At 41.8% G+C, this 26,061-nt stretch overlaps 1 protein-coding gene across 3 annotated transcripts in view; it reads left to right on the top strand.

Annotated features, from left to right (window-relative positions):
• Positions 1-26,061, top strand: part of RASEF (RAS and EF-hand domain containing) — an 82,149-nt gene that overhangs the window by 51,328 nt on the left and 4,760 nt on the right. For 2 of the 3 annotated variants that reach the window (XR_006195992.1, XR_006195991.1), the window contains exons 8-17: positions 1,128-1,212; positions 2,610-2,698; positions 5,961-6,195; positions 6,498-6,635; positions 6,741-6,888; positions 8,174-8,255; positions 9,910-10,024; positions 14,817-14,936; positions 17,534-17,610; positions 24,115-24,292. Coding sequence is in view for 1 of the 3 variants with exons in the window: in XM_042913558.1 (XP_042769492.1) it covers positions 1,128-1,212; positions 2,610-2,698; positions 5,961-6,195; positions 6,498-6,635; positions 6,741-6,888; positions 8,174-8,255; positions 9,910-10,024; positions 14,817-14,936; positions 17,534-17,610; positions 24,115-24,220 (1,195 nt within the window). In the remaining 2 variants the exon portion in view is untranslated. Of the gene's footprint in view, positions 1-1,127; positions 1,213-2,609; positions 2,699-5,960; positions 6,196-6,497; positions 6,636-6,740; positions 6,889-8,173; positions 8,256-9,909; positions 10,025-14,816; positions 14,937-17,533; positions 17,611-24,114; positions 25,929-26,061 lie in introns of those variants that run through there. The other variant, XM_042913558.1, reaches the window with a different exon arrangement.

Raw genomic sequence — 26,061 nt, 5'->3', positions numbered from 1 at the left:
AATCTGAAGCGGGCTCCAGGCTCTGAGCTGTCAGCACAGAGCCCAATGCAGGGCTCAAACTCACGAACGTTGAGATCATGACCTGAGCCGATGTCGGATGCCTAACTCACTGAGCCACCCAGGAGCCCCTGTTGTTTTGTTTTGTTTTTTTTCACCATTTACAATGCTTATTAATTCTCACCTGTAGCAGGTACAGGGTTGACATAGTAACTCTGTTCATTCATTTATTCATTCATTCAGCAGATTTACATTCATTACCTTTTATGGGTCAGGTGTTCCAGGAGCTGAGGATGGAGTACAAGTAAAAAAAAAAGAAAAAAAAAAGTCTCTCTAGATATGGGGCTCATCTAGGGAAAGAGAATGGAAACTGATCAATAATTATAGAAATAAACATAAAATGCTGGAGAGGAGGTGGGACAGGGGGAAGGGACGTGTCCCCTAGGGGCATACAGGACAGAGCTTCCTCCTAACCAGGAAGGTCCAGAAAGTGTTCTGGCAGGTGCAGCAGTTGAGCTGAGATCTGAAGGGTAGATAAGCCTTCAGTAGGAAAAGATTGGCTGCTCTCAGGCAGGGGCTCTGTTATTGTCCTCATTTTTTAGAAGAGATTGCCGAGGCTTTGACGGCTTAAATGACTCCCATAAATTATATGGAAAGTACATGCCTGCGTTGGGATTTGAATCCACAGTCAACATTGGAACCTTAACTGGTACCTGGGCAGTGGCAGGCCATGAGTAGGATGTGGGAATAGCCAGGAGGAGAAAGAAGTGTGATAAAACACATCGCATCCACACCTGGCTGGGACACGCGCAGGGGGCCAGCTGGGTCCAGGCACTTAGGGAACAGAGACCTGCAGGAAACCTAATCACACTGTGAACCTACCTGAGGGAGGGGATTCCACAGCATAGCTAATTCCTTCCTTAAATGCCTCCAAACCTTTAAAAGAAGTGATTCACCAAGTTGTAGTTGTAGTAATGAATTATGATCTCAGTTGATGAGGTTTGAAGGGGAGTGGTACAGAGTTGCAAGAGGTGGTAAGTAATTCCATAGAATGAACATGAGAGCCTGCAAAGGCAGTGATTTTCACCCCCACTTTCCTTATCTATCTATCTAATTTATCTGCTTTGTAGAACAGCTAACCGGAAACTGCATGACAGTAATGACGGCCTGAGGAGTGCCCTTGAAAACAGTTACAGCAAGTTCAACAGATCTTTGGTATGCAAGTAGAATTTTATTTTATTTTTTTTAAATTTTAACATTTATTTATCTTTGAGAGACAGAGAGAGAGTGTGAGTGGGGGAGGGGCAGAGAGAGAGGGAGACACAGAATCTGAAGCAGGCCCCAGACTCGGGGCTGTCAGCACAGAGCCTGATGTGGGGCTTGAACTCACGAACCGTAAGATCATGACCAGAGCTGAAGTCAGATGCTTAACTGACTGAGCCACCCAGGAGCCCCGCAAGTAGAATTTTAGAATACATTTTGTTCCTTCTTGTAGTGGGATATTTTGATGAAAATAATGTATTTTCTTTTTAAAGTATTTTGTTTGTTTATTTGTTTTGAGAGAAAGAGAGCAAGCATGAACAGGGAGGGGTAGAGAGAGAGGAAGAGAGAAAATCTCAAGCAGGACCCCACTGGCAGGACAGAACCCGATGTGGGGCTTGGACTCATGAACAGTGAGGCCATGACCTGAGCCAAGACCAAGAGTCAGACTTGCTTAATGGACTTAGCTGCCCAGGCACCCCACAAATCATGTATTTTCTTAAAGGGGAACTTACAATAATGAGAAACTATTCCATTTAATGAGAAGAAGCAACATTTTCCCAAATTAAAAAATATGCCACCCCTCTGTAGACATAAATACCTAGATGTTAACTGACTCTCTGTTAGATGTTCAGGGAAACCAGAGAAAGATGTATAAAGTGTGACCTGGGTCCCGGAAGAGTTTATAATGTAGTGGGGAGTTAAGATGTGCATGGATGGCAATAATATAAGAAAAAGTGGGAAATCTTATAGAAGTACAAAGAAAATACTGCTCATTTCTGAGGAGGGAGAACGCACTTCTGACTGAGGCATGCATTTAGACACAGTAAGTATTTTCTATGGTGGTAAGATTATCAGAGTGGAGGTATTAGTTTTAAAACCCTGCTGTGGAAACAAGCTAAGCCCTTCTTGGAAATTTGGGGAACTTCCCCAGAGGGCACATGCCAGAAATCCTCCTCTCCCACTTTTGGAGGTCAGCTTCCAGTTTGGGGTTCCTATGCAGTAGCTTTACATATGGACAGGTCAGTCACTCGGCCAAATTATGGTTTGAGAAGAAAGAAATCCAAAGAAGTTGGTATTGCAGGGTCCTGGCAGATGTGGGGAACCGGGATACCCCTTTATCGCTTATGCAGTAAGGCTTGGACCGAAGACACAATGAGGCAAGGGTACTGTGTGCAGGTGCCTTGTTGGAAGTTTTTATCTCAGCGTCCGTACTCAATACTTACTCATGTAGGACACCAAGATTTGAATTACAGTGGAAGGTAACTAGTGTGTTGTATATATGTGTATATGTATATGTACTATATGTACCTGGCATAACAAAAAATTGCTTATATATTTTTGTATTGCAGCGCATAAATAATATATCACCAGGGAATACAATTTCTAGAAGCAGTCCCAAATTTAATGGTCATTCCCCTCAACCTCTGGGCTATGACAGGTATGTTAACACCTACTTACTTTTTGTTTGAATTCTGGATCAAAGTTAAAAGGAAAGTCAGTTTCCTTAAAGGTGAATTAATAAAATAGTAGAATCTACTTTGGGCACAAATTTCTATTTTCTGCTATGTTATTTTAAATTTCTGAAACCTGTAAAAATTCCAAGTAAAAATGTCCCAGAGAGGGCAAAGTAGTTTCCTTAAGATGTTATCATGACTTGATTTTACATGTGCTCCCCATTACCTCATCCCTCATCAGGTCGTGTTCCTTAGAAATGGACTCTGAGTGCTGTTTCAGGGAAATAAATGGAATTACAGTGTAAGATGTTGATGTATGTGTGGTATATGATTTTGAGACTCTTGGCGTGATCTGTAAATGTTTAATAGCTCAGCATAATATGTAAGCTGTGTTCAAGGGCAGGGAAACTTTAAAAACAAATAGAAATATGACTAGTAGGTGTTGGTGAGCTATTGTATTGAAGCTGAAGTGAGAATTTACCTCTATTCTGAATCATATGAAGTGAAGTATTGGTCCTAGCTTGAGATCTAGTGATAAGGACTGAAAGGTTACATGTATGTATACATGTGTGTACAAACACATATGTTCTTTGTTTTACTTAAAAAGTTAACTTTGGAGTGTATCAAAGTTTGTGAATAGAAGTGAGCACATAAACTCTAGGTTTCCAGCTCTCCATTTCCAGTGCAACCCTCCAATTCATGTTCATTCCCTTTGCATTTGAGAACTTTTGTTCTCAAGAATAATGTACTTACTATCCCGGAGATAGCAAGATGGTCAGGTCCCCTTTCAGAAAGGTTTGTTACCAAGGCTTATTGGTGGTCACTTTTAGGAAAATTCTATCCAGGTATCAGAAGTTTTGTTGCTCACTGATTTGTGAAATAATAAATGTGGATGGTTTATAGACTTGTAGGCAACTTGGTTGCTCTGTTACTAAGCAGTAGACATTTTTTATCTTTATTTAAATTTTTTTTTAAATGTTCATTTTTTGAGAGAGAGAGAGAGAGAGAGAGCAAGGGAGGGGCAGAGAGAGGGAGAATCTGAAGCAGGCTCCAGGCTGTGAGCTGCCAGCACAGCTTAACCAACTGAGCCACCCAGGCTCCTTCTTTTTAACAATGTGTGGGTGCAATGTGCTTTTTCTGGACTGATATTTAAGATCAATTCTAAGCACATAAGGGAAAAGATACATAACTGAAAACTATTTCAGAAATTTTACCATAGTTCTTTCTGGAAAAGATTACACACTATGGGTAAGACTGAATAGTACTGGACTAAGAACTCCTCAACAGTAGGTTCTAAGGGACAAAGTCATCACACGCCTGTGGCTCAGAGAGATAAGAGCATAGCACTCAGGTGCTCATCACCCTGAATAGGAACCAGTGGGCCAGTAGGGTCTGGACTGATGTCCCCTTTGGAGGGTCATTAATTTGATGTAAGAAATCAACATTTAAATTTACTTTTTGATGCTAATATAAAAACTCAAAAGCACATTGTGAATTTTATTGCTTTTGTGGCCTTACTGGGTTTTAACTTGTCTATTTGTTTTAGTTTTGTGTTTTCTCTAAGATCTGTAACAAAAATATGACTTGTTCTATATTTGTACATATTTAATTATGATGAAAATATTCTTTGGGGAAATAAGAATAGTTTACTTTTAAAAGAGTATGTCTGGAACTTGATTTTGAGAAAGTCTGATCTGTACCTATATTTTTAATTTGGAGTCTAGATATTCATGGAAGTGATTTCTCAATTCAGGATTTCACTTCTTCATTCCTTATCAAAAATCTGAATAAGTTTTTAAAAAAAGTTCTGATCAATAATTACATGGAGCTGAAGTAGTTTGTACTATATTATGAGTATGGTTTTCTTAGTTTCCTTATAGTGTTACCTAAATCAGTTTTAGAAGGAGAGTTTCATAAATTATAAAACAACAAGAAAATGTACACACACACACACACACACACACACACACACACACACACACACAGATAGCTAGCTACAGATATGGTGTGAATACATGCCCCAGGATATGAGCAACATATTTAGGGAGAGTTTGGTGGTTTAAGTTATTACCTTTTTAATTAATTTGACACATTTGCTAATGGCACCAAAATATTTTTGAGTTCTCAGATTTATATGGCTTATATTTACTTATATTTGAGATCACCTTCTGTTTTCTAAGCATATTAATCTCTTAATATTTTTATCTCTGTACACTTATATACCCTGCCCATTTCTCCATTCTGATGAGATGGTCTATTCCAAGTGGCCAGAATGGTCCCCAGAGTATAGTGGTGACTAAATGAGTTATAGCCCTTGCTTTTATTTCAACATAAACTTAGGTTTTTGTGAAAATCAAATGGAAAAGCAAAAGTATTTAGGGAAATAATGTGGTTTCTTTTGATTCTCCTGTTTGATGTTAATTTCTGCCTCACTTATAAGATGTTAGAGAGTTTGATAAATGGAAACATCCATAGAAGTCAGGGGATCTAGCCTTTATCCAAGTACCTTTCCTATAGGAGTCTTTCTAGACTCTGTATCAACACCTACTGGCAGAAAGCTCCCAGGTCATATTACAGTACCATACCTTTCTAATTGCCTGTCATTTTTCACCATGTTGTTTAGAAGTATGACTCCTGGAAAAGTTTATCAGTTGGCCCTTATTTTGTCTTGTGCAACTTGAGAGAATGTATTCTTCTTCATTATGTGTCAGCTCTTTGAGTATTTGAGGAGAGAAACTGTTAAGACTTAAGCTGAGTTCACGAGACTTAAGCTGAGTTCACGGAACTATTTCTTGTATCTGAGTCTCATGTCACCATAGATGCCTTCGCTGTCCAGGTTCTCAGCATCTCTTTTAAGTAGAGAGTTATCCAGAAATGGACAAGCTGTTTGGAATATGTTCCGAACACATCAGAGTAAAAAGGTTCACATGTTCTGCATACATTTTTCTTAACTCGAGATTGCATTTATGCCCTGGACACTGTAATTCCTTTTGTATCAGGAAATAAAGTGATTTTAAAAACAGCTTCATTTTTGTTAAATGTTTGATTTGAATATCTTTATGTTAACTGATTGTTGCATGGAATGAACTGATATTGCTTTGAACATTTTGTTTCCCCTGATGCATAATCATGGAATACACTGTGGTTCTTGGCCAAAGCTAGAGTGTTGATCTTCTGGAGTCCACTGCTGTGTGGTCCTGAGCTTTGTGAGCTCTCCGGTAAATCTCTCTTCCCCTTTGTCACCAGGTCATCCCGCTCTTCCTATGTGGATGAGGACTGTGACTCGTTGGCCCTCTGTGATCCAATGCAGAGAATGAATTGTGAGGTTGACAGCCTGCCTGAGAGCTGCTTCGACAGCGGCTTGTCTACCCTGAGAGACTCCAATGAGTACGACTCAGAGGTGGAGTACAAGCACCAGAGGGGACTTCAGAGGTCACACGGCATGCAGGAGAGCTTTGCGGGCGATGCTTCAGACACAGACGTAAGCCCCAGAAATCATGGTCTCCTGGGCCTTACCTTTGATAGAAATCTGTCACCCCGTTTGACTTGTATCCGTCATGGGAATACAACTTAACGGTTATAAATATGAAACATAGTCAGCCGAATGGTTTTTCCCTCCACCAAGTTGGGAAGATATTCTCACAGATTGCCATTCGGGGCTACTCTGTTCCCTAACAGCACTGACTATAGATTCAGCTACTTATTTTTCTTCTCTCTAATCCATGATGTATATGTGTAATGAGAGACTTTGTTTTTTAATCGCTGCCTTAAAAAAAAAATTAGGTTCCTGATATAAGAGATGAAGAGACGTTTGGTGCAGAAGGCGTGGCTTCCATCTTGGACTGGAAGCCCCAGGGGCCCTCTAGTGAAGGCAGCATTGTCAGTTCTTCGAGAAAGCCCATCTCGGCACTGTCACCACCGGTAGGTAGTTGCTGAGGTATTTTATTCATGAACACTGTGTCATATAACTTTTCAGGAAGAAAACTGGCATGACCTTTATCACCCACTGTGGCTTTTGTCCCCTAGACAGACATGGTGGATGGTAACCATAAATCTTCCAGCTCACAGAAGGCTTACAAGATTGTGCTTGCTGGAGATGCTGCAGTGGGGAAGTCTAGTTTCCTCATGAGACTTTGCAAGAATGAATTTCGAGGAAATACAAGTGCCACTTTGGGTATGGTTCCTTCTTCAGTTGATAATGGGGAGATGACCTTGTTTAGCTTGAGTTTATTTTCTTTAGAGATTAGATACACAGATATACAGATCTCTCTCTGTATACGTACATGCGTGTGTGTGTGTGTGTGTCTCCTTGTCTGTAGAATGGTCCTCTTCTGTTTTAGTGAAGGCCCAACTTTAGGAAAAGAAGACTGGCAAAGGACAAAGATAATCTACTTAGCCGGTCAGAAAAACTGAACCAAGTTCAGAGCTAGAGATTCATTTGTTCAGCAAACATTTCCTGGGTTCTGCTATGAGCCAAATGCAGTTGTAGGTGCTGAGGGCACACAATGAACAGTCAACTAAAACCTAGCCTCGAAGGAAGCTACATCCCAAAGGACGGGAGTCGGTGAAAAACAAATAAAAAAATATGAGGTTTGGAGAGAGGCGAAATCTCACACAGGGTGGCCAGGGAAAGCTTTTCTGATAAGATGTCACTTGTTGATAAAGTGACATTATTAATGGCCAGTTTGTCATGGTCAAAATCATAGGCAGGTGTATGATCCCTCCCCTCCTTTACAATGGAATACATGAGTAAATACTTCTGAGAACAAGAAAAGAAGTGTCCTGATTTCCCAGATTTGCATAATAATCAGTAAATAGGGTTGAAGATACGCAAATTATCATTCACTTTTGTTCTTCATCTAAGAGTTCTTATTTTGATAACTGGAAATATTAGAACAGATTGATTACCCTCTTCACAGTGGGTGTCTTTGTAAATTTATGGTCCTTTGTTACATACCCTTCAAGATAACAAAGCTGAAAGTTCACTGTAATTTGATTCATAAAAAGACTGCAGTGTTTTGTTCAGTTGCTAAAGAGCATGGCACGTATGTGTGTCTTACCCGTATACACACTCATACACATGCACATACATACACATATGCACATGTTTATGTGCACACAAGCACATACACATGTACACACACAAACACAGAGACATAACTGAGTTCGTCTGATTACCCAAGCAAATAGAACATAGATTTTCCTTTTGTCCATAGATTAAATCCTTCCCCAAGTCAGCCAACCTGCAGATGGTACATCTGCACGTGTGTGCACACGTGTGGTCTGACTTGTAATTAGTATCTGAAGGTCAGTCTCCTTGAAGGCCACATTCATTCCTGTTTACCTCACTGAGCTTGGGCTTATTGGCTTTTGTCTTATCCCAGTAGTGCTTGAGAGTAAAAGAACAATAGAATTATTTACATCATGTTCCCTCATGTTCTCTTATAATTCCTTCTTAGGAGTTGATTTTCAAATGAAAACTCTCATTGTGGATGGAGAGCGAACGGTCCTGCAGCTCTGGGATACAGCCGGTCAGGAGAGGCAAGTGCTTTGTTTGGTGCTTCGGGCTCTGCTTAGGTTTGCCTAGACAAGCCTCCTAAGGTGCTTGGTGTTTTTTTCTGCTCGTGATCATGTAATTATATTACAATTTCAGGAATGCACACTTTTTGCTACATTCTTCCCTCCTTCACTTACCTGTCAGTTGTCCTTGGCGATCTTTAGGCTTCCTCTGAGCCTGTGTTGACTTGGGAAAAAGAGAAGAAGGGAATTTAGGTGACCCAGCAGTCCAAATGCAGTGTCAGTGGGGGCAGGTACTTAGTCGGGTACAGTAAGTGATGGAAAAGAGAATCTGTCCGCTTCCTTCAGTTCAAGGGCAGAGGCACAAACTAAATGGAAGACTCATGTTGGGTGGCATTGCCTTATCTTGCATTCATTGCCAATGACCATAAGTATTAAGCACAGGTTTTAATCTTGTCTAACTCTTTGGAAATAGAATCTCTCCAGTTGTTCAACTAAGTTTGGGTGCTGCCTGCCTGTGTACCAGGCACTACTCAGGCTGCTAAGATTCAGCAGGGAACAGACACAGATATGTAAAAGCTGTTCACCCGGAGCTCATATTCTGGAGCAGGCTGAGTTTCAACGTTGAAAAAACATTCATGGGGCGCCTGGGTGGCTCAGTCAGTTAAGCACCCGACTTTGGCTCAGGTCATGATCTCGCAGTTCGTGGGTTCGAACCCCACGTCAGGCTCTGTGCTGGCAGCTCAGAACCTGGAGCCTGCTTCAGTTTCTCTGTTTTTGTCTCTCTGTATCCCTCCTACTCACGCACTCTCTCTCTCTCTTTCTCTCTCTCTCTCTTTCTCTCTCTCAAATATAAATAAACATTAAAAAATTAATTAAAAAAACAAAAAAATATTTGTGGTTGGGATGCCTGGGTGGCTCAGTTGGTTGGGCGACCGACTTCAACTCAGGTCATGATCTCACAGTTTGTGAGTTCAAGCCCCGCATCGGGCTCTCTGCTGTCGGCATGGAGCCTGCTTCAGATCCTCTGTCCCCATCTCTCTGCCCCTGCCCTCTAAATGTTAAAAAACATTTAAAAAATATTTTTTAAAAAAAGGAATAAAAAACATTCACGGTTGATGTGGCCTTACTGAAGATAATATAAAATAGGGCAGTTGGCTTAGAGTTGGGACATACACGTTGAGGTATATGCTCTTCCCCTCACGAGCTGCCCCTCACCTTGTGTGTACAGTTTCTGGCCTGTTGCAGCCATTGTTCTTCTTTCGTGTGACCCCCCCCCCCCACCAAAACAGAGATTTTCTCTCTTGTGCATCTCCCTCCCTCTTCTGTGTCCCACGTGTAGGTTCAGGAGCTTGTTGCCAAGGCTGAAATTTTTAAGAAATTATGCTTCAACCTTGTCCTGGTTATGTTTTGCGGTTTGCAGACATTCTTGGGGTAGTTTGATGGAGAAATTGATTGGCTCTTGTAGATTAGCACCCCAGATTGTTGTCCAGTTATCTTCCGCTGAGACATCCCAGTCCTTGGAGGTGGCTGTTTCACAGTGACGGCTGCCGTTAGAGTCTTCTCGGGGGAGGCTTATTCTAGAAGATGAGAAAAAAAGCATAAAAGAGATGAAGGGGCAGCTCCTGCCCAATGGACGGATTAGAACCGTTACTTAACATGCTTTTCTCTTTGCCAGATTCAGAAGTATTGCCAAGTCTTACTTCAGGAGAGCAGATGGCGTTCTGCTGCTGTATGATGTGACGTGCGAGAAATCCTTTCTTAATGTACGAGAGTGGGTAGATATGATTGAGGTAAGACCTCAACACAGAAAAGCAAACCAAAAATTACACAAGAGAGTCATAGGCCGTCTTGGAACGTGCGATTTCTTTTCTTGGTTGAAGTGCACACCGGTAGAGACCATTGGTCCAGGCTGTCACAGGAAGGACTGGGTGTTAGAGGGAGTTTCCAGTGACACTTGGCAGTATTGGTCTCTTCCTCAGTAGCTGGGTAGGTTTCCACAGAACCACGGATACCACTGAAGGGAGCTTCTGGGAATGAAACTTGGGGGTGTTCTTACAGATGAAATCAGAACCCTTTTGGAAGTAAATGCACATGTAGGCAGCCTGAGAAGAAGCTGCTTTTACACATGGGGTAGTGTGTAGAATGACTGGGTGTTGCACAGGGCCTTCCATGCATGCCGGATGTGTGGGTGCCGCATCATGGATGTGAGCATGTGCACGGCCCAGTTCTGTGGCACCTGCGTTCTCAGCCTTGTGGTGGCAGTAATTTGGGTATCACTGAAATACCAGTTGGTATTTTATTTATTTATTTGTTGATTTAAAAACATTTTTTTAATGTTTATTTATTTTTGAGAGAGATAGAGACAGAATGCAAGTGGGTTGGGGCAAAGAGAGAGGGAGGCACAGAATCTGAAGCAGGCTCCAGGGCTCCGAGCTGTCAGCACAGAGCCTGATATGGGGCTCGAACTCACGAGCTGTGAGATCATGACCTGAGCCGAAGTCGGACGCTCAACTGACTGAGCCACCTGGGTGCCCCTCCAGTTGGTATTTTAAACATACGTGGTAACATCTGTGCTCTTTTTTTTTTTTTTTTTGGTTAAATGAGATGATGTCTTTCCTCTGAGGACCTTTCTTTGGTTTCATGGTGAATAATTTCTGAAAGTAGGAAATGATTTTGACCATAGTTAGTGTGCTGCCAGAGGTTATTTTTTTAAGTTTTATTTATTTTTTTAAGTGTTTATTTATTTTGAGAGAGAGAGAATCCTAAGCAGGCTCCGTGCTGTCAGTACAGAGCTTGATGTGGGGCTCGATCCCAGAACCATGACGAGATCATGACCTGAAACAAAATCAAAAGTCAAATGCTTAACCCACTGAGCCACCCAGGTGTCTTGCTGTCAGCGTTTATTTTTTTTTTTAATTTTTCTTAATGTTTATTTATTATTTTTGAGAGACAGAGCATGAATGGGGAAAGGGCAGAGAGGGAGAGGGAGACACAGAATCCAAAGCAGGCTCCAGGCTCTGAGCTGTCAGCACAGAGCCCAGCGTGGGGCTCAAACTCATGAACCATGAGATCATGACCTGAGCCAAAGTCAGTCGCTTAACTGACTGAGCCACCCAGGAGCCCCCAGCAGTTATTAATCAACATAAAACTACAAGCTATGGTTCAATATACTCTTTTAATTTTTTTTTAACATTTATTTATTATTGAGAGACAGACACAGAGCGTGAGCAGGGGAGGGGCAGAGAGAGGGGGAAACACAGAATCATAAGTAGGCTCCAAGCTCTGAGCTGTCAGCACAGAGCCCGACACGGGGCTCGAACTCACAAACCGAGAGATCATGACCTGAGCCGAAGTCAGTCGCCCAATCAACTGAGCCACCCAGGCACCACTCAATATACTCTTTTAGAAAAAATAAAATTAAAAAAAATAGTGGCTGATATAATTTTTCAATTAAATCCATTATCTATAATTTTTAACAGGCATGAAATAGTACAGTGGTGACTAAACACAGAACTGATTGCTGTATGATACCAGGTTAGCCTCTAGATTCTTCAGTTGGGCCTATTTAATACCCTATCAAAAATAGAATTAATGATCTCTTTCTAACTAAAGAAGTGATGTGAGAAATGACAAAGAAATGTGCATTTTGTTCTACTGAAATATCATGACTTAAATTTGTTATAAATAACGATGAAAGTGTGTTGACATTTATGTAGGATTTTTATTTCACAAAACTTTCCACATGTTATATTCATCTCTGTAATGTATCTGAGAAAAGAAGTAAAAAGTGTAATGTTTTTCTCACTTTTTTATGTGAAACTTGAGGTAGAGAAAGAATAGGACAATGGCTTGTGGTTATTTAGAGGTTAGGGGTTGAATGGGGAATTGGCTCTCCTGATTCAACCCTGGTTGCTACTGGGATAAAGTGCCAGAGTAAGCAGTGGGTTGAGAAAAGCTTTTGAGGTCCAGAAAGGAATTCCAAGGTACCATCAGTCAACAGAGGAAAAGCAGCTGCTCAAGGGAACAGACAGACCTCCCTGGGACAGAGCGATGAGTCCAGAATGACATAATCCCAGCAAACTCATACCCCACAGAAATTCAAAATCTATAGCAAAACTTTTTGTTGTTAAAACTATCAGACTTAGTCTTTGTTTTTTGTTTGTTTGGTTTTTTAATTGTTGTTGTTGTTTTTAGACTTAGTCTTTGTTTTAAGTCTTTGGATTTATGCTCAAGGAAAGGAGGCCTAAAGGCAAGGTCAGCCCATGTTGAAACGGCCCTTAGTGACCAGCCACAGCATGTACCAGGACCTCATAATTTGCCATGATTTGCTAATCACCAACACATGATAAGTGACCTTTTTCGCTCTTTGGATCACCTTTCACAGGGTCTGAAAAGGATGAAAACTGTATTGAAGATGAATGATTGAATTTGCAATCGGGAAAAATTAGATACCAGTTGGCATTAGACTTTCACCTTCAGAAAAAAACAAAGCATGATAAACCTTTGCCATGGCTCACTCTAATTTGAGGAAATTCTACAGGGACAATTTATTTATTTATTTATTTAAATGTTTATTTTTGAGAGGGAGAGAGAGAGAGCAAGCAAGAGCGGGGAGGGGCAGAGAGAGACAGAGGATCCAAAGTGGATAGGAAGCAGCCTCTGCACTGATAGCAGAGTGTCTGATGTGGGGCTCGAACTCAGGAACCATGAGATCATGACCTAAGCTGAAGTTGGCCACTTAACTGACTGAGCCACCCAGGCATCCCCTGTAGGGACAGTTTATATGGCCACTATAAATATGGGTAGAAACTCAGATTATGATTGTTGGGGTAAGCCAGAGGGTTGTAGAACTTCAGCAGTGAACAGACCCTCTGAATTATTAATGAATATACTTTGATAAAAACCACTGGGTTACAAAATCGTGCAACAAAATTAGGGATAAAGTTAAATTTTGGCCATTTACTTACCTGTCATGAATAATGTATTGATTGAATAATTGGGTGAAAGTTGAAGGGAGGAGACACTTGAGATGTGGGATCTCTTCCTGACTTTTACACGTTCAAGAGCATTTTGGGAGTGCCTCCTTTGTGCACATACTATTCTAGAGCCTGCAGCGTATCCATTAATAAACGGAAAGCCCTATCCTTACGGAGCTTGCACTCTAGTAGGGGAAACATAACCAGCAATAAATATGTAAAATAAATAGAATGATAGAAAATAACAAATCTTGTAGCAACAAGAAGAGGGCAGGGGAAGGGGCCTGATGATGAGGCACTGGACCGCAGGTGGTGTGGTCAGCATGGCCTCCCTGGAAGGTGAAGTTTGAGTCAAGACCTAAAGGAACTGCCAGTCTTTACTGGAATGACTTTGGGAAGTCATTTGGATGCTTGGGTTCTTGGCTTACTTAAGTGAATATTTGTTTAATGGCTCCCAAATGGTGCCCCCTTGGAACCTGAGCAGTTTGCCCAAGAAGCACAATTAATTAACACGTTAGTGGATGGGGTGCCTAGTTTCTGGGAGGGCCTTTTATTTCCTTTCCCCCTTTGCTGTTATCGCACTCTGGTTCAAGGAAAATGGTCTGAAGAGAAAGGAAGTCAGGTATAATGTCATCATTTTTAATGCTTATTTCTTGATCTCGTGACAGGTAGGGCACCAAACTGAAAGAACAACTTGTATCTTAGACACCGCAAAGGGCACGTCCCATGTGCCTTAGTCGGGGCTCCTGCTTCTTGTGCTTAGGAACCAGAACCCTGTTTTTCTGTGCTGGTCAGGTCATCTTCCTCTGTTCTCATCAGCACCTTTTGAGGTCACTTGTGCTCTTACTAACTCCTTCATTTTATAAGTGGGGAAACTGAGGCAGAAACATGAAGAGATTTGCCTGATTTCACACACCCACACCGGCAGCCCGGTGGTGGGAGCGGGGGGCCTCAAACTCAGCTGTGCTTCTCTCATTTCACGCTCTGCCAGCTCGTGTGGTCCCAGATGGTGGTACAGTTTGTGTAAGTTGATTTAGGAGCATTATCCTTACAATTGATTCCTTTGAATGATTGGTAATTAACTCTTGTAAGAAAAATGAACCTTTTAGAACCTTCATATTTTGCTTTTGTTGTAAACCAGACAGCAGTGCATGTGGAGCCCTCAGGCTCTGTTTTTATCCCATTATGGCTGAGGGATTTCCTGTGTGTTTTGTACCTGAGATAACGAAGTTGACTGGTCATCACCGCTCTTTGGAGTGAAAGCTGCAGAAAATGCTGTGGGCGCCACAGCCAAATATAATTCTGTGGTCATGCCTCTTGAGTTTATATTGGTTTGTACGGTGGCAGGGGGGATGGAGTGCATTTGGACCGTGGCCTGGGCCTTTACAAGTTCTTATTTGGCCTCTCTGAATTTCAGTGTTCTCACTTGGCAATAGGAACAAGTCTGACTCTTTTTAGAGATATTTTGAGGCTTAAAGATCGTCCCTCTATGTCACTTGGCACCCGAGAGGCATTTGGAGAATGGAAGCTGCGGTTGGTATTGCTGCTCTTGTCAGTGGAACTTGTTCGGTGTTTGATGAACACACAATTTTATTCTTTATGGCAGGATGCAACCCAGGAGAGCATTCCTATCATGTTGGTGGGAAACAAGGCTGATCTTCGTGATGCTGCTGCAGCAGAGGGACAAAAGTGTGTCCCAGGATACTTTGGAGAAAAGCTAGCCATGGTAAGGGTAAAAGTGGGTCTATTGGGATAGACCTTAGCAGTTCATGAGCTTTGTAGTTTATGGCCCTTCACTTTTGTCTACATTCACTTTAAGAGGTATTTTGGCAAACCTCCATCCTTTTTTAAAACTTTTTTTTAAACGTTTATTTATTTTTGAGAGAGAGAGATACAGAGTGGGACTGGGGGACGGGTAGAGAGAGGGAAACACAGACTCTGAAGCAGGCTCCAGGCTCTGAGCTGTCAGCACGGAGCCCGATGTGGAGCTCGAACCCATGAATGGTGAGATCATGACCTGAGCCAAAGTCAGATGCTTAACCAACTGAGCCCCCCAGGCACCCCCAACCTCCATCCTTTTTGATGGGTCTCCTGTCCTTGTCCAGGCAGAACTCCGCTCACCTCCCTTTAATGGATGTAGTTGTACCAAGGATTTAAACCTCTCATGGAAGTAAAATGACCACTTGGTCATCCTCCAGTGGAGAACATTGACAAAGAGTAGCCAGAATTATCCTGCCTTCCTCCCCACTCTCTACCAGTTCCTGGACTCCTGTAGTTCTGGAATCAATGTCAAGGAAAAAGAAGGGTTTCCTGTTTAGAAAACATGGTTGAGTTCCAGAAGTTTACTGTGCCAAAGGGCAGTGTGTCACTTGGGTAGAAGAGCATTGGGAAACTTGTTGGTTTTTTTTTCTCTCTCTCTCTAAGATTTGTGCTTAGTTGAATAGTCTAAATTTGGTTATGCACTTGAATAGAGGATGAAGCCCATGTCTATCCAGCCTGTTACCATGGGAAGTGTTTATTCTGCCATTATTACCAGTGTGTGAGAATGCTCCAGGGCCCTCTCACGACCTGTCCTTCCCCAACAAGGAATCAGAGGTACTTGGGTCGGATAAATTCATGCCCTAACAGTCTGATCTGATACTGTGGTCATTGTTGTCTGTCATCAGCACCATGGAAGGGCTGCCCTGTAGCATGGACATGCAGGCTTGAACAATGAGTTACAGTGTCACTATTTTCAGTTGGAAAATCTTTCTTGATTTAAATCTTGGAATTGTGAGCCTAACATGCTAAACATCAGAACCAGGCAGTGAAATACAGAGGGGATTCATTCAACACACGCTTCATTGTATCCACTTCATTGTGTGCTGAGCAGAGACTAGAGCACAAAGCAGACAGTCCTTGTCTTCATGTAGTTTATTTCTGGGGAGATCTATGTAAAACTTACATAATCCGCATGCCACATTGTCCCACACACCCCCTTGAGAGCACATCATTCCTGGCCATATGCCAGGTTTATTCCCATCTCAGGATTTCTGAGTTCCCAAGGTTTGTTTACCTGTGTGTCTTGTGACCCCTACCCCTGTGCATCTGTGGAGGCAATCTCTGTTTCACCCCCTGACATCCTAGCTCTAGAACTCAGCAGCAGCGCTACCCATTTCCACTAGAATTTTGTGATTTTTATGCATTTTCTGTGGAATCCACAGGGGCTCATGGGTGAAGGTCCCACTGTGGAGTGGAATCTTTCCCCATTGTGTCGTTCTCTCTCTCCATGCTCCAGAGCAGCCATTACATCCTCCCCTTGTCCCACATGGACAGTGTTGCCCACACCCAGGCCTTTCCTGAGGGAAATTGTCTCCAGGCAAAGACACAAAAGTAACTTCATCCATTACACTTGTGGCAAGTGCAATGCAGGAAAACCACAGAGGGCTGTGCAGCAACTTGTCAGGGTGAGAGAACACTGAATCTTAACCTCCGGGGAGGATTACCTGAAAACCCCAAAGGGTGGTAGGAGTCAGCCTGCAGAAGGGGTTTGATGGGGGAAGGGCATAACCCAGGTAAGGGAAACAGCAGGTGCACAGGTCCCGAGGTAGGAGGGAATTTAGAACATTGGAGAAACGGAGGGAAGGTCAGGGTAATTGGAGCATTGTGAGTGAGGGGAGATGATGGCAGGTAAAGCTGGGGGGTGGGCTGGGACTGCATTGTCAGCCGTGGTGAAGCACTTGAGCGTTACTTGAGGAGGAATGAGAAGCATTGAAAGGTTTGAAGCAGGAGAATATGATCAGTGATCATATACATAACTGCTGGGAGGTTGAATAATAGAGGCCTAGAAGATGTCCATTGGTTTTAGCAACATGGAGGTTGCTGAACCTTGATAGGAAAAGATGATAGTGTGAAGGGATGTGTGTTAGCTGCTGGCCCAAAGGACACATACTTTTGATGGACGTTTAATTCGTGAGTGGTTACCTTAAGCTATCATTTTTACTTCTCTCAGATGATCTTTTAGAGAACGTTTGTAGCAACTGCGATAGGACTGTGGGAAGAACCTTAAAACATGAAATTGTGTACAGTGCTTACTTTTAAGGCAAAATAAAATTCCTCTGACTAGAAACTGTTTCTGGCATAACTAGATTCAGATTCACTCTTTCTTAAAGCATTGAAACTCTGAATCCAGTTTCTTGGCTATTAGCATCCTCAACAGAAGAGTATTTTTATTTTATTTGATGGTTTTAAAAGCTAAAATTCCAGGAGACCTAAGAAAGAGACCTGAGAGAGAGAGAGAGAGAGAGAATTCTTCATTTAATTGTGTGTATTTCTTTTCTACAGACCTATGGGGCATTATTCTGTGAAACCAGCGCCAAAGATGGCTCGAATGTAGTGGAAGCTGTTCTCCATCTCGCTCGGTAAAGTGTGGCCTCATATTTGGAAAACTGGAAGTAGGATTGAATTTTCGTGTAGTTGGTGCATATATCAAATTTCTTGACCATAACATGAATATACATTCGAAAACACAGTCTTGTATTTAGTAGTGGTGAGCGAAACAATTGAGCACAGATTTTATAAAAACTGGTAATGCTGCCTCTGCACTGTGAATGTTGGCAAAGTACCTTTACTGCCAAACAAAACAGGTGCATCTGAGGTGTCGTTGACATTTCTGCAAAATGTCACTGCAAAGCTAATGGTTGACTTGTATGAATCATTTCCAGGAACCAGATTTTAAACACAAGAGACTATTATGAAATTATCTATTATGACATTTTCCTGGGTAAAGGGGAAAAAAAAACCTCAACAAAGCAAATTGTATATCATGCCAGTTGGAAGCACCTTGTTAAAATTATTAGTCAGATAATTACTAAGCTAAGGTAATGGTGTTAATAATAAATAACACTTTGGGATATAGATTAGAATGAAAATTATATCATTGAGGAACTTGAATATAAATGTGAGTGTTTTAATCCTTGGAGTAAATTTAATTTTTAGGAAATAACAATATTATCTGTTAGATCTCTCTTTTTTGCCTAGTTTTCTGCCACAAATGAAAAGTTGATTCTTTACTGGCCTAAAGGAATTAAATATCCAAAAGAAAATAGGAAGGAAAGGAAAGAAAAAAAGAAAAGAAAGTATACATTAACAAGATTCAGGCCAGTGATCTTTAATTACTGACAAAGCCATAATTTTAGTGTAATTTGTGTAGGTTTTTTTTCCTGGTCATTTGTGAGGTTTTACAAGAATCTTTTTTTAAAATTTTTTAAATGTTTTTATTTATTAATTTTGAGAGACAGAGACAGAGCACAAGCCGGGGAGGGGCAAAGAGAGAGGGAGACACAAAATCTGAAGGAGGCTTCAGGCTCTGAGCTGTCAGCTCAGAGCCTGACGTGGGGCTCAAACCTACGGACTGTGAAATCATAACCTGAGCTGAAGTCGGATGCCCAACCAGTTGAGCCACCCAGGCACCCCTACAAGAATCTTAATTTTAGAAGGATAGTTGGCTTGCTAATATACATTGACAAGTAAAATACCTTGCAGTGTTTTAAGTGCTGCTTTTATATTGATGACTTGGTGTTTCTAGTGCTTATTAGCTTCTTCGACTGGGGCCTTGGGCAAGATCCTTGCCCTCACTTGAGAGAATCCGGAAATGGGCCCCAGGACTTTTTTTTAAAGACTATTTATTTATTTTGAGAGAGAGTGCGCAGGCACACACATGGGGTGAGGTTGGGGGTGGGGAGAGGCAGAGAAAGGAGAGAGAGACAGAGAGAGACAGAGAGACAGAGAGAGAGAGAGAATTCCAAACAGGTGCCACACTGTTAGCATAGAGCCTGGTGGAGCTCGATCTCATGAACCATGAGATCATGACCTGAACCAAAAATCAAGGGTCAGATGCTTAACTGACTGAGCCACTCAGCTGCCCCAGGAAATTAGCCCAGGACTTTAAATGGCCTGTCTTTAAAAATTATCTCCTTTGCTATCAGTCCAAGATAGAGAACCACCTTTCCCCACCACACTGGAAATCATCTTTGTTTAAAGCAAAAGCAGTGCTAACTTTGAGTGTGACCTAGAACAGGGAGAAAAAAGGTAAACATTAAACATTTGTAGATTCAGGGGAATTACTTGGTTTTCTGCCTGTGATTCGCAGGGAGAATCATGGGCTAGTATTATATTTGTCAAACAAGAACCCAAGTAAAACCTTTGTAAGTTGGGTGAAATAAGTGACTTCGTGCACCTCTGTGTGCATAGGGGCCTCCAGCCATTTTGACCAAGGAAGGCTCACTCAGTAGAGGTGGTGAGAGATTCAGCGAAATGCACTAAAGATGGATTCATTGCTGAACTATTAGGTGTTTACACTTTTCCAGGTGGTCATATGGTGTTTCACTGCAGCATACCCGGGGATTCCAGGGTGGAGGTGATGCGCTTGCTGGGCTCGATGGGTGTGGGAAGGGCCTGCCTGCAGGTCTGCAGAACATTGCAGGGCCCGAGGCTGACCTGGAACCCCAGGGGAGGTGGAGGGAGCCTTAGCTTTGGCAGTGGGGAGAAAAGGATGCTGTATGTCAGGCCCCCTGTGAGCCTGTCGTTTGCTGCCTAGCTTATTGGAAGACTGTAGTGTCAGGAGGCTCAAAGTCCAATCTTAAATCTGCTCTCGCACAGCCATGGAGTCTCCTCTCAGCCTCTCTAATCTGTGAAACGAGGAAGAAGCCTGGAGGAAACGACCCCCAAGTTCCTTCCCGTTCTGACAGTCCATGGTTCTGTGTATAATAGCCAGTAGTCCACTGAATCCCATAATCACTGTTTAATGCTGAATTGTCTTCACAGGGTCATATTAAAGTTAAATGACTCCAAATTGCCACAGTCACACCCAGAGCACAGAATCGATTCCCTTTATTGTATTGTAAAGATGGGAGAGGCTGTGAGCCTCCTGTGCCTTTTCCCCATCTGCTCCCGCCCGGCGCCTGTTTACCATGCAGCTTCCACACAGCCATGTGCTTCTTTCCTTAGAACACCTGTGTGCAGAGGCATTTTGATAACGAGGTCACTTCTCGTGAATCACTTATCAAGGAGTTCTTTTATTGTTGTTATTGCATTGTAGCCTGGTGCAAGGCCTCTGGTTTAGTTATGTTAGCGATGTGTTAAATGTGAAAATTACAAGTAGGGCAAACATGTAAATGCTTGAATTTGCTTTCTATCCTGCCTTCAGATTTGCTTGTCAAAGTACCTATGTCTTGAAATGGCAGAGTCACCACAGGTGAAATTACCATTTTTAAAAGTTTTTCATCCTTCAGAAAGCTATGTATCATCCAAAGCATGTCACATTCTCGATTTGGATCTCACAAGATAATTCCTGTCGTGGCCCCTTTCACACTGTGTTACATCTTAAAATGTGTACTATAAGAGTTTATGAATTTGCACTGTCTGAAACAGAATTCTGTTTTGAAAGGAGGCCATAAATGTCTGGTTAACACCTGCAACTACTAATACTGCTTTTTCTGGAAACCTCTCAATCCCAGGAAAAGTTTCTCCTAGAAATGCAATTTCCTTGTAATGTTGACGGGACATCTGTCACAATCATCATCCCTTGGCAGGTGAATTTGCCATACCAGGACCACAAGCTTTAAGCATTTTGCACTAGATTCAAGTTCCAGGGGCATTTAATTGATCAATGGCCTGAAAATTGAAAAAAAAAAAAAACCACAAAAAATGCTTAGGTTGATATTATCAGTTCAGCCCAGGAGCTGAGCCTGTGGGTGTAAATCCATCCATGAGACTGACTCACCTAAAATGCAGCTGTTAAGCATGTGGTAGTTTTTGGAGAGATAGTCTAGTTTTCCCAGCCTTAACCCTGTTGATTTCCTTAAAGTGGGACATGCCTGCATTTATGATGGATTAAAGAAACCCGAAGGCCAGATGAAAAATGTGGGTACATGTTTTTCCTCCTTAATATTTGTTTTCAGGTTCTATAATGTCTGCATTATGTGAGCACTCAGCCCATGGAGGCCCCATACATGATTCAGTAAAGATACCGAGGAAATAAATATGAGACAGGCCATGCAATTTAACATGAGAGGAAGAGGGGCGCCTGGGTGGCTCAGTCGATTGAGTGTCCGACTTCAGCTCAGGTCATGATCTCGCGGTTCATGAGTTCAAGCCCTACATCGGGCTCTGTGCTGACATCTCAGAGCCTAGAGCCTGCTTCAGATTCTGTGTCTCTCTGTCTCTTTGTCCCTCCCCTGCTCATACTGTCTCTCTCTCTCTCTCTCTCTCTCTCCCCCTCCCTCTCTCTGAAAACAAAAAAATAATAACATGAGAGGAAAAGAAGAAACATATGACCAGGCAGCCAGATGATTGTAGCTGATAGAGGCCATTGGAACCCCCAGAAGGAGAGACATGAGTTGTCTTGTGAAGGTGCTATGATTATTATACCCATTCTACAGATCAAAAAATGGAGAACTAGAGTGCTTGATCAACTTGCTCAAAGTGACACAGCTACTAAGTGGCATCATTGGGACTTGTCACGTGAATCTGAAGCGTAGACTTGTCACTTCAGTGTTGGCAGTCTCAGGATTGCATTCCACATTCTCTTCTTTACTCTCTCTCCACCTAATGCCTTCTGTCCCCAGTGTTTCTAGAACTGTCTCTAGCTGGTGACTTCCACTTTCTGTATTTTTAACCTCCACTTCTTTTTAAAATTTCATAACCACATCCCCAACCCATCAACAAGTAGAAATTCTGAAGGCATGACTGTATCCAACATGTCTAAACCCTCACAGCCTGGCCTCACCTACCTTTCTGGTGGCATCTCTTATCTTGCTTCCCAAAGGAGTGATAATCTGTGGACACAGTCAAACTTTATTTCTAGTTGTGGCCAGGCTCTTTTATGTTTCCTTGCCTTTATGCGTGCTGTTCCCTGCACCTGGACTCTCCTTTCCTCATTAACTGAAGGCCAATCCCTGTCCTTTTTTTTTTTTTTAATTAAAAAAAAATTTTTTTACATTTATTTATTTTTGAGAGAGAGACAGAGCACAGGTCGGGGAGGCACAGAGAGAGGAGACACAGAATCCGAAGCAGGCTCCAGGCTCCAAGCTGTCAGTACAGAGCCCGACATGGGGCTCAAACTCACAAACTGAGATCGTGACCTGAGCCGAAGTCAGACACTTAACCAACTGAGCCACCCAGGAACCCTTCAATCCCTGTCCTTTTAAGAGATCCCTCCATTGTCAAAGTCTCCATGAAGCTGTCTCCATAAAGCCTTCCTTTCCTGCAGGCCAGCACGACTGTGGTATACCCTTTGTATTCCCACATCACACTGTGTATGGGCATTAGCAGCTCTCTCAGGGCCTTGTAATGATTTGTTTAGACTTTCTCCCCCTCAAAACTCACAGAGAGGGTCCCAGAGTTTGTTGAATGACCAAATGTCTGAGATGATGCAGTTGGAAGTTGTATCACTTTCCTGTTGTTGCTGTAATGAACCCCCACGAACGTAGTCCCTTAAGCAGTACAAATTTATCATGTTCTGCTTCTGGTGGTCAGAAGTCTGAAATGAGTCTCATGGGCTGTTCTAGGTTGGCTCGTGTTTCTTCCTTCTTATCCTGAGTCTTTGTTTCCTTACCTGTGGAGAGAGGATAATAGTACTCACCTGTCAACCTGTCAGGGTTGCATGTGTGTTTATGTTGTGTGCATGTGAATGTGCATTAAATAAGAAAAATGTAAAAACGTAAAGCCTAGCATTTATTAGCTGGCCTTCAGCAAGAATTAATTTCTCTCTCTTTTTTTCTTCCGCTGAGGCATCTTCTTTCCAATTCACAGTATAGTGGTTTTCAAAAGTTATTAGCACAAATGAGCACCTTCTGGAGTTGTGCTGACCAATTCGGACATTCCAGAAGTGTGGCTAACCCAAATTAAGTGTGCTGTAGGTATTAAGTATATGCTGGATTTTGAAGACAGTATAAAAATTATAAAATACTTCATTACTGTTTTTATTGATAATAAATGCTGAAATGACAATATATTTGCTATACTCATTTAAATCAAATATATTAATAAAATTAAATTTGCATGTTTGTTTTTACATTTTTTGATGTGGTCTCTAATAAATTTAAAATTGCATATGTGGATTATATTCTATTTCTACTGAAATATATTGCTGTACTAGGAATACGCCAGTCCTTAGTAGTTTCAGGTGGGACTTCAGGGTCCCTGCATGTTTCACGAGCATCCCAAGGAATACACGTGGAAGGATCTTTCCCTAGGAGACTTTTGCAAGATTTTACAGATCTTTTGTCATTGTTGCCTCTAGCTGTTAATTCTAAGAGAAATTTAGGAAGATTTTTCTTTTTCTGGATTTTAACTTAAACATTCATCACGACATCCATGATCATGTATAATTAAAGAATGGTTATAAAGTTATCGTTGTTTTCATGAAGGTCAGCGAGCATGAGTCAGGGATGGAAGCCAGGTTCCAGAGTATTAAGGAGTGAGCTGTGCATGTGGGAGACAATAAAGTATATGAAACCACCAGAGAGAGCGAGAGTAGGCTGTGTGTGTGTGTGTGTACCTATGCACATGTGTGTGTGCCTGCCTTGTGCACGTGTGAGTGTAGCCTGGTGCTCAGAGCACAGCTCTGTGTCTCCTCCAGCTGCCTGACCGAAGGGAAATTTCTTAACCTTTTTTTTTTGCCTTGGTTTCATCATATATCAAATGGGGCACAACAAATTCATATGGTCCTGGTGAGGATTAAGACAGTCAATACCTATAAAGCATTTACCACAAGGTCTGGGTGGCACACAGCAAATGCTTAGCAGTGTTGTTTTTATTTCTACAAAGCCATTTGTGGTTCGGTTTTGTACCTCGATAATTCATTCTCTCTCTCTTTCTTTCTCTCTTCCTATCTCCCTCCCTCCCTTTCCCCCTTCCCCCAGGGAAGTGAAAAAAAGAACCGATGAGGATGACAGCAAATCCATTACCAATCTGAGCGGGACCAGTTCCAAAAAGTCAACCCAGATGAAGAACTGTTGCAGTAGTTAAATCCCGCACATCCTTGGCCTCTCAAGTCCCAGAGTGCTAAGTTTCCATGACCTGTTTGCTTCTTGCAGAGTGGTACATCCTACAGACACTGCCTGTGGGAAGTTACAGTGTGGGAGTCTGAATCGTGCTCTAGATCTCTCTGGAGCCCTGGCTTTTTGCTATGTTTCAGTGAATGATTTGGGCCCCCTGGTTAAATATACTTGTCTTGTCCTTGCAGAGTCTCCAAGATAATGTGTAAAAAGTGATAAAAAAAAAAAAAAAAGTCACCTGCTCAGATCAAAGCTGTAGAAGAAACTGACATAATTAGATTCATGTGTAGCTGACTTCGTAGATAATCCATGACAAAATTTTATTTCAAATATTCGATAGTAGAATATTAGTAAAAAGGGGTTACCATCCTAGCTTTACTGCTAACTAGCCTGTGGCCTGAGATCTGTCAGCAACCCACATTAGATCTGTTTCCTCATCTGTGAAACAAGCATCTTGGCCTTGCGGGCCTTGACCTCTCAGATTTTGTGCGCTGTATGGAGCGGGAAGGAGCCCCTGCTGGCCCACAGTTAATAAGGACTCTGGTCGGTTGTACTTTTTAAATATTGGGGATATTGACTTTTCTCATTTCTGAAACAACAGAACTTGAGAAAAAACATGGTAATGTGTTAGGCTCCAGTGGAGACAGAAAAATCTATTTTTTTATATATATAAAGAAAAAAACATTTTTTTGTGACAAAGAGCTGGAAAAAAATGGTACTGTAATCTCAGAATACTTACAAAATCCATGGTTTAGAGTCAATGTTAAAAATTCTAATGAAAACTTAGGAGGCCACATACTACTAAAAATGCAATGCCCAGGAAAGTTGTCACTCTTTACTTAAAAATATATACCAGTAAGTCATGACCATGGATTGGGGACACACAGGAACTGGGAGTGACTGCTAATGGGTATGTGGTTTCTTTAGGGGATGAGAATTTTCTGGAATTACATTGTGATAATGGTTGTACAACTGTGAATATACAAAATAACACTGAATTATATACTTTAAAATGGCTGAAGTTTATGGTATGTGAATTATACCTCATTAAAAAAAAAAACACTACCAGTAGAAACAATTTAACATTTTGCCAAATGAAAATGTGCATGCTTGACTCCTACCTTCCCATGGTTTACAAACATAATCTCCAATACAGTGCAAATCCCTCAACTCCCTAGTTGCCAGCATTTGCTTCCTGAAATAATGAACAGTGATAGAAATGTGTGGTTTTGGAAACCCAACTCTTCAAAAGAGGAATTGTCCTTAGGAATGGGAAGTCCAAGTCCTTTGTTGAATGTGACTAGTGACTCCTGCTCACCAACAGCTTGGTTGGCCTTGCTCTTCTAGAACCTGCGGTGCCTCCCAGATTTCTCCACCAAAATGTCGCTAGCAGCTGAGAGAGTCGACACCTGACCCTAGAGAGAAGCCTGGTTTCTGGTGTTTGGCTTTCAGTGGTCTTGAACCAATTAAGTTATTTCCAACCAGACGTTTGAACTTACCTTGGTTCATATAGGTCCAGGTTCCAAGCAGTCTGCTGAAAAAACTTAAAGAATAGTGGTTATTTGTGGTATTATGTGAGCTAATAACGTTCCTTTTTGTTGAATTAAAAGAATCCCATGTAGCAGTTTTCTCCTGTTTATGATTTTTATGATCAAACCTTAAATTCCCTACCTTCATTTTTTTTTAAATGAAAACTGACCAGATATGTTACACACACAGGTTATAAGTAACCACAGCATCCTTTAGCTTTGAAAAGCTTGCCTTTTCTCTATTGACATCTAGCCCCCCCCCCCTCCCCCCACTGGAAAGTTT

The sequence above is a fragment of the Panthera leo genome, chromosome D4 (genome assembly GCF_018350215.1).
Source record: "Panthera leo isolate Ple1 chromosome D4, P.leo_Ple1_pat1.1, whole genome shotgun sequence".
In the NCBI taxonomy this organism is placed as follows: Eukaryota; Metazoa; Chordata; class Mammalia; order Carnivora; family Felidae; genus Panthera; species Panthera leo.
This window is presented reverse-complemented; position numbering and strand designations above follow the sequence as displayed.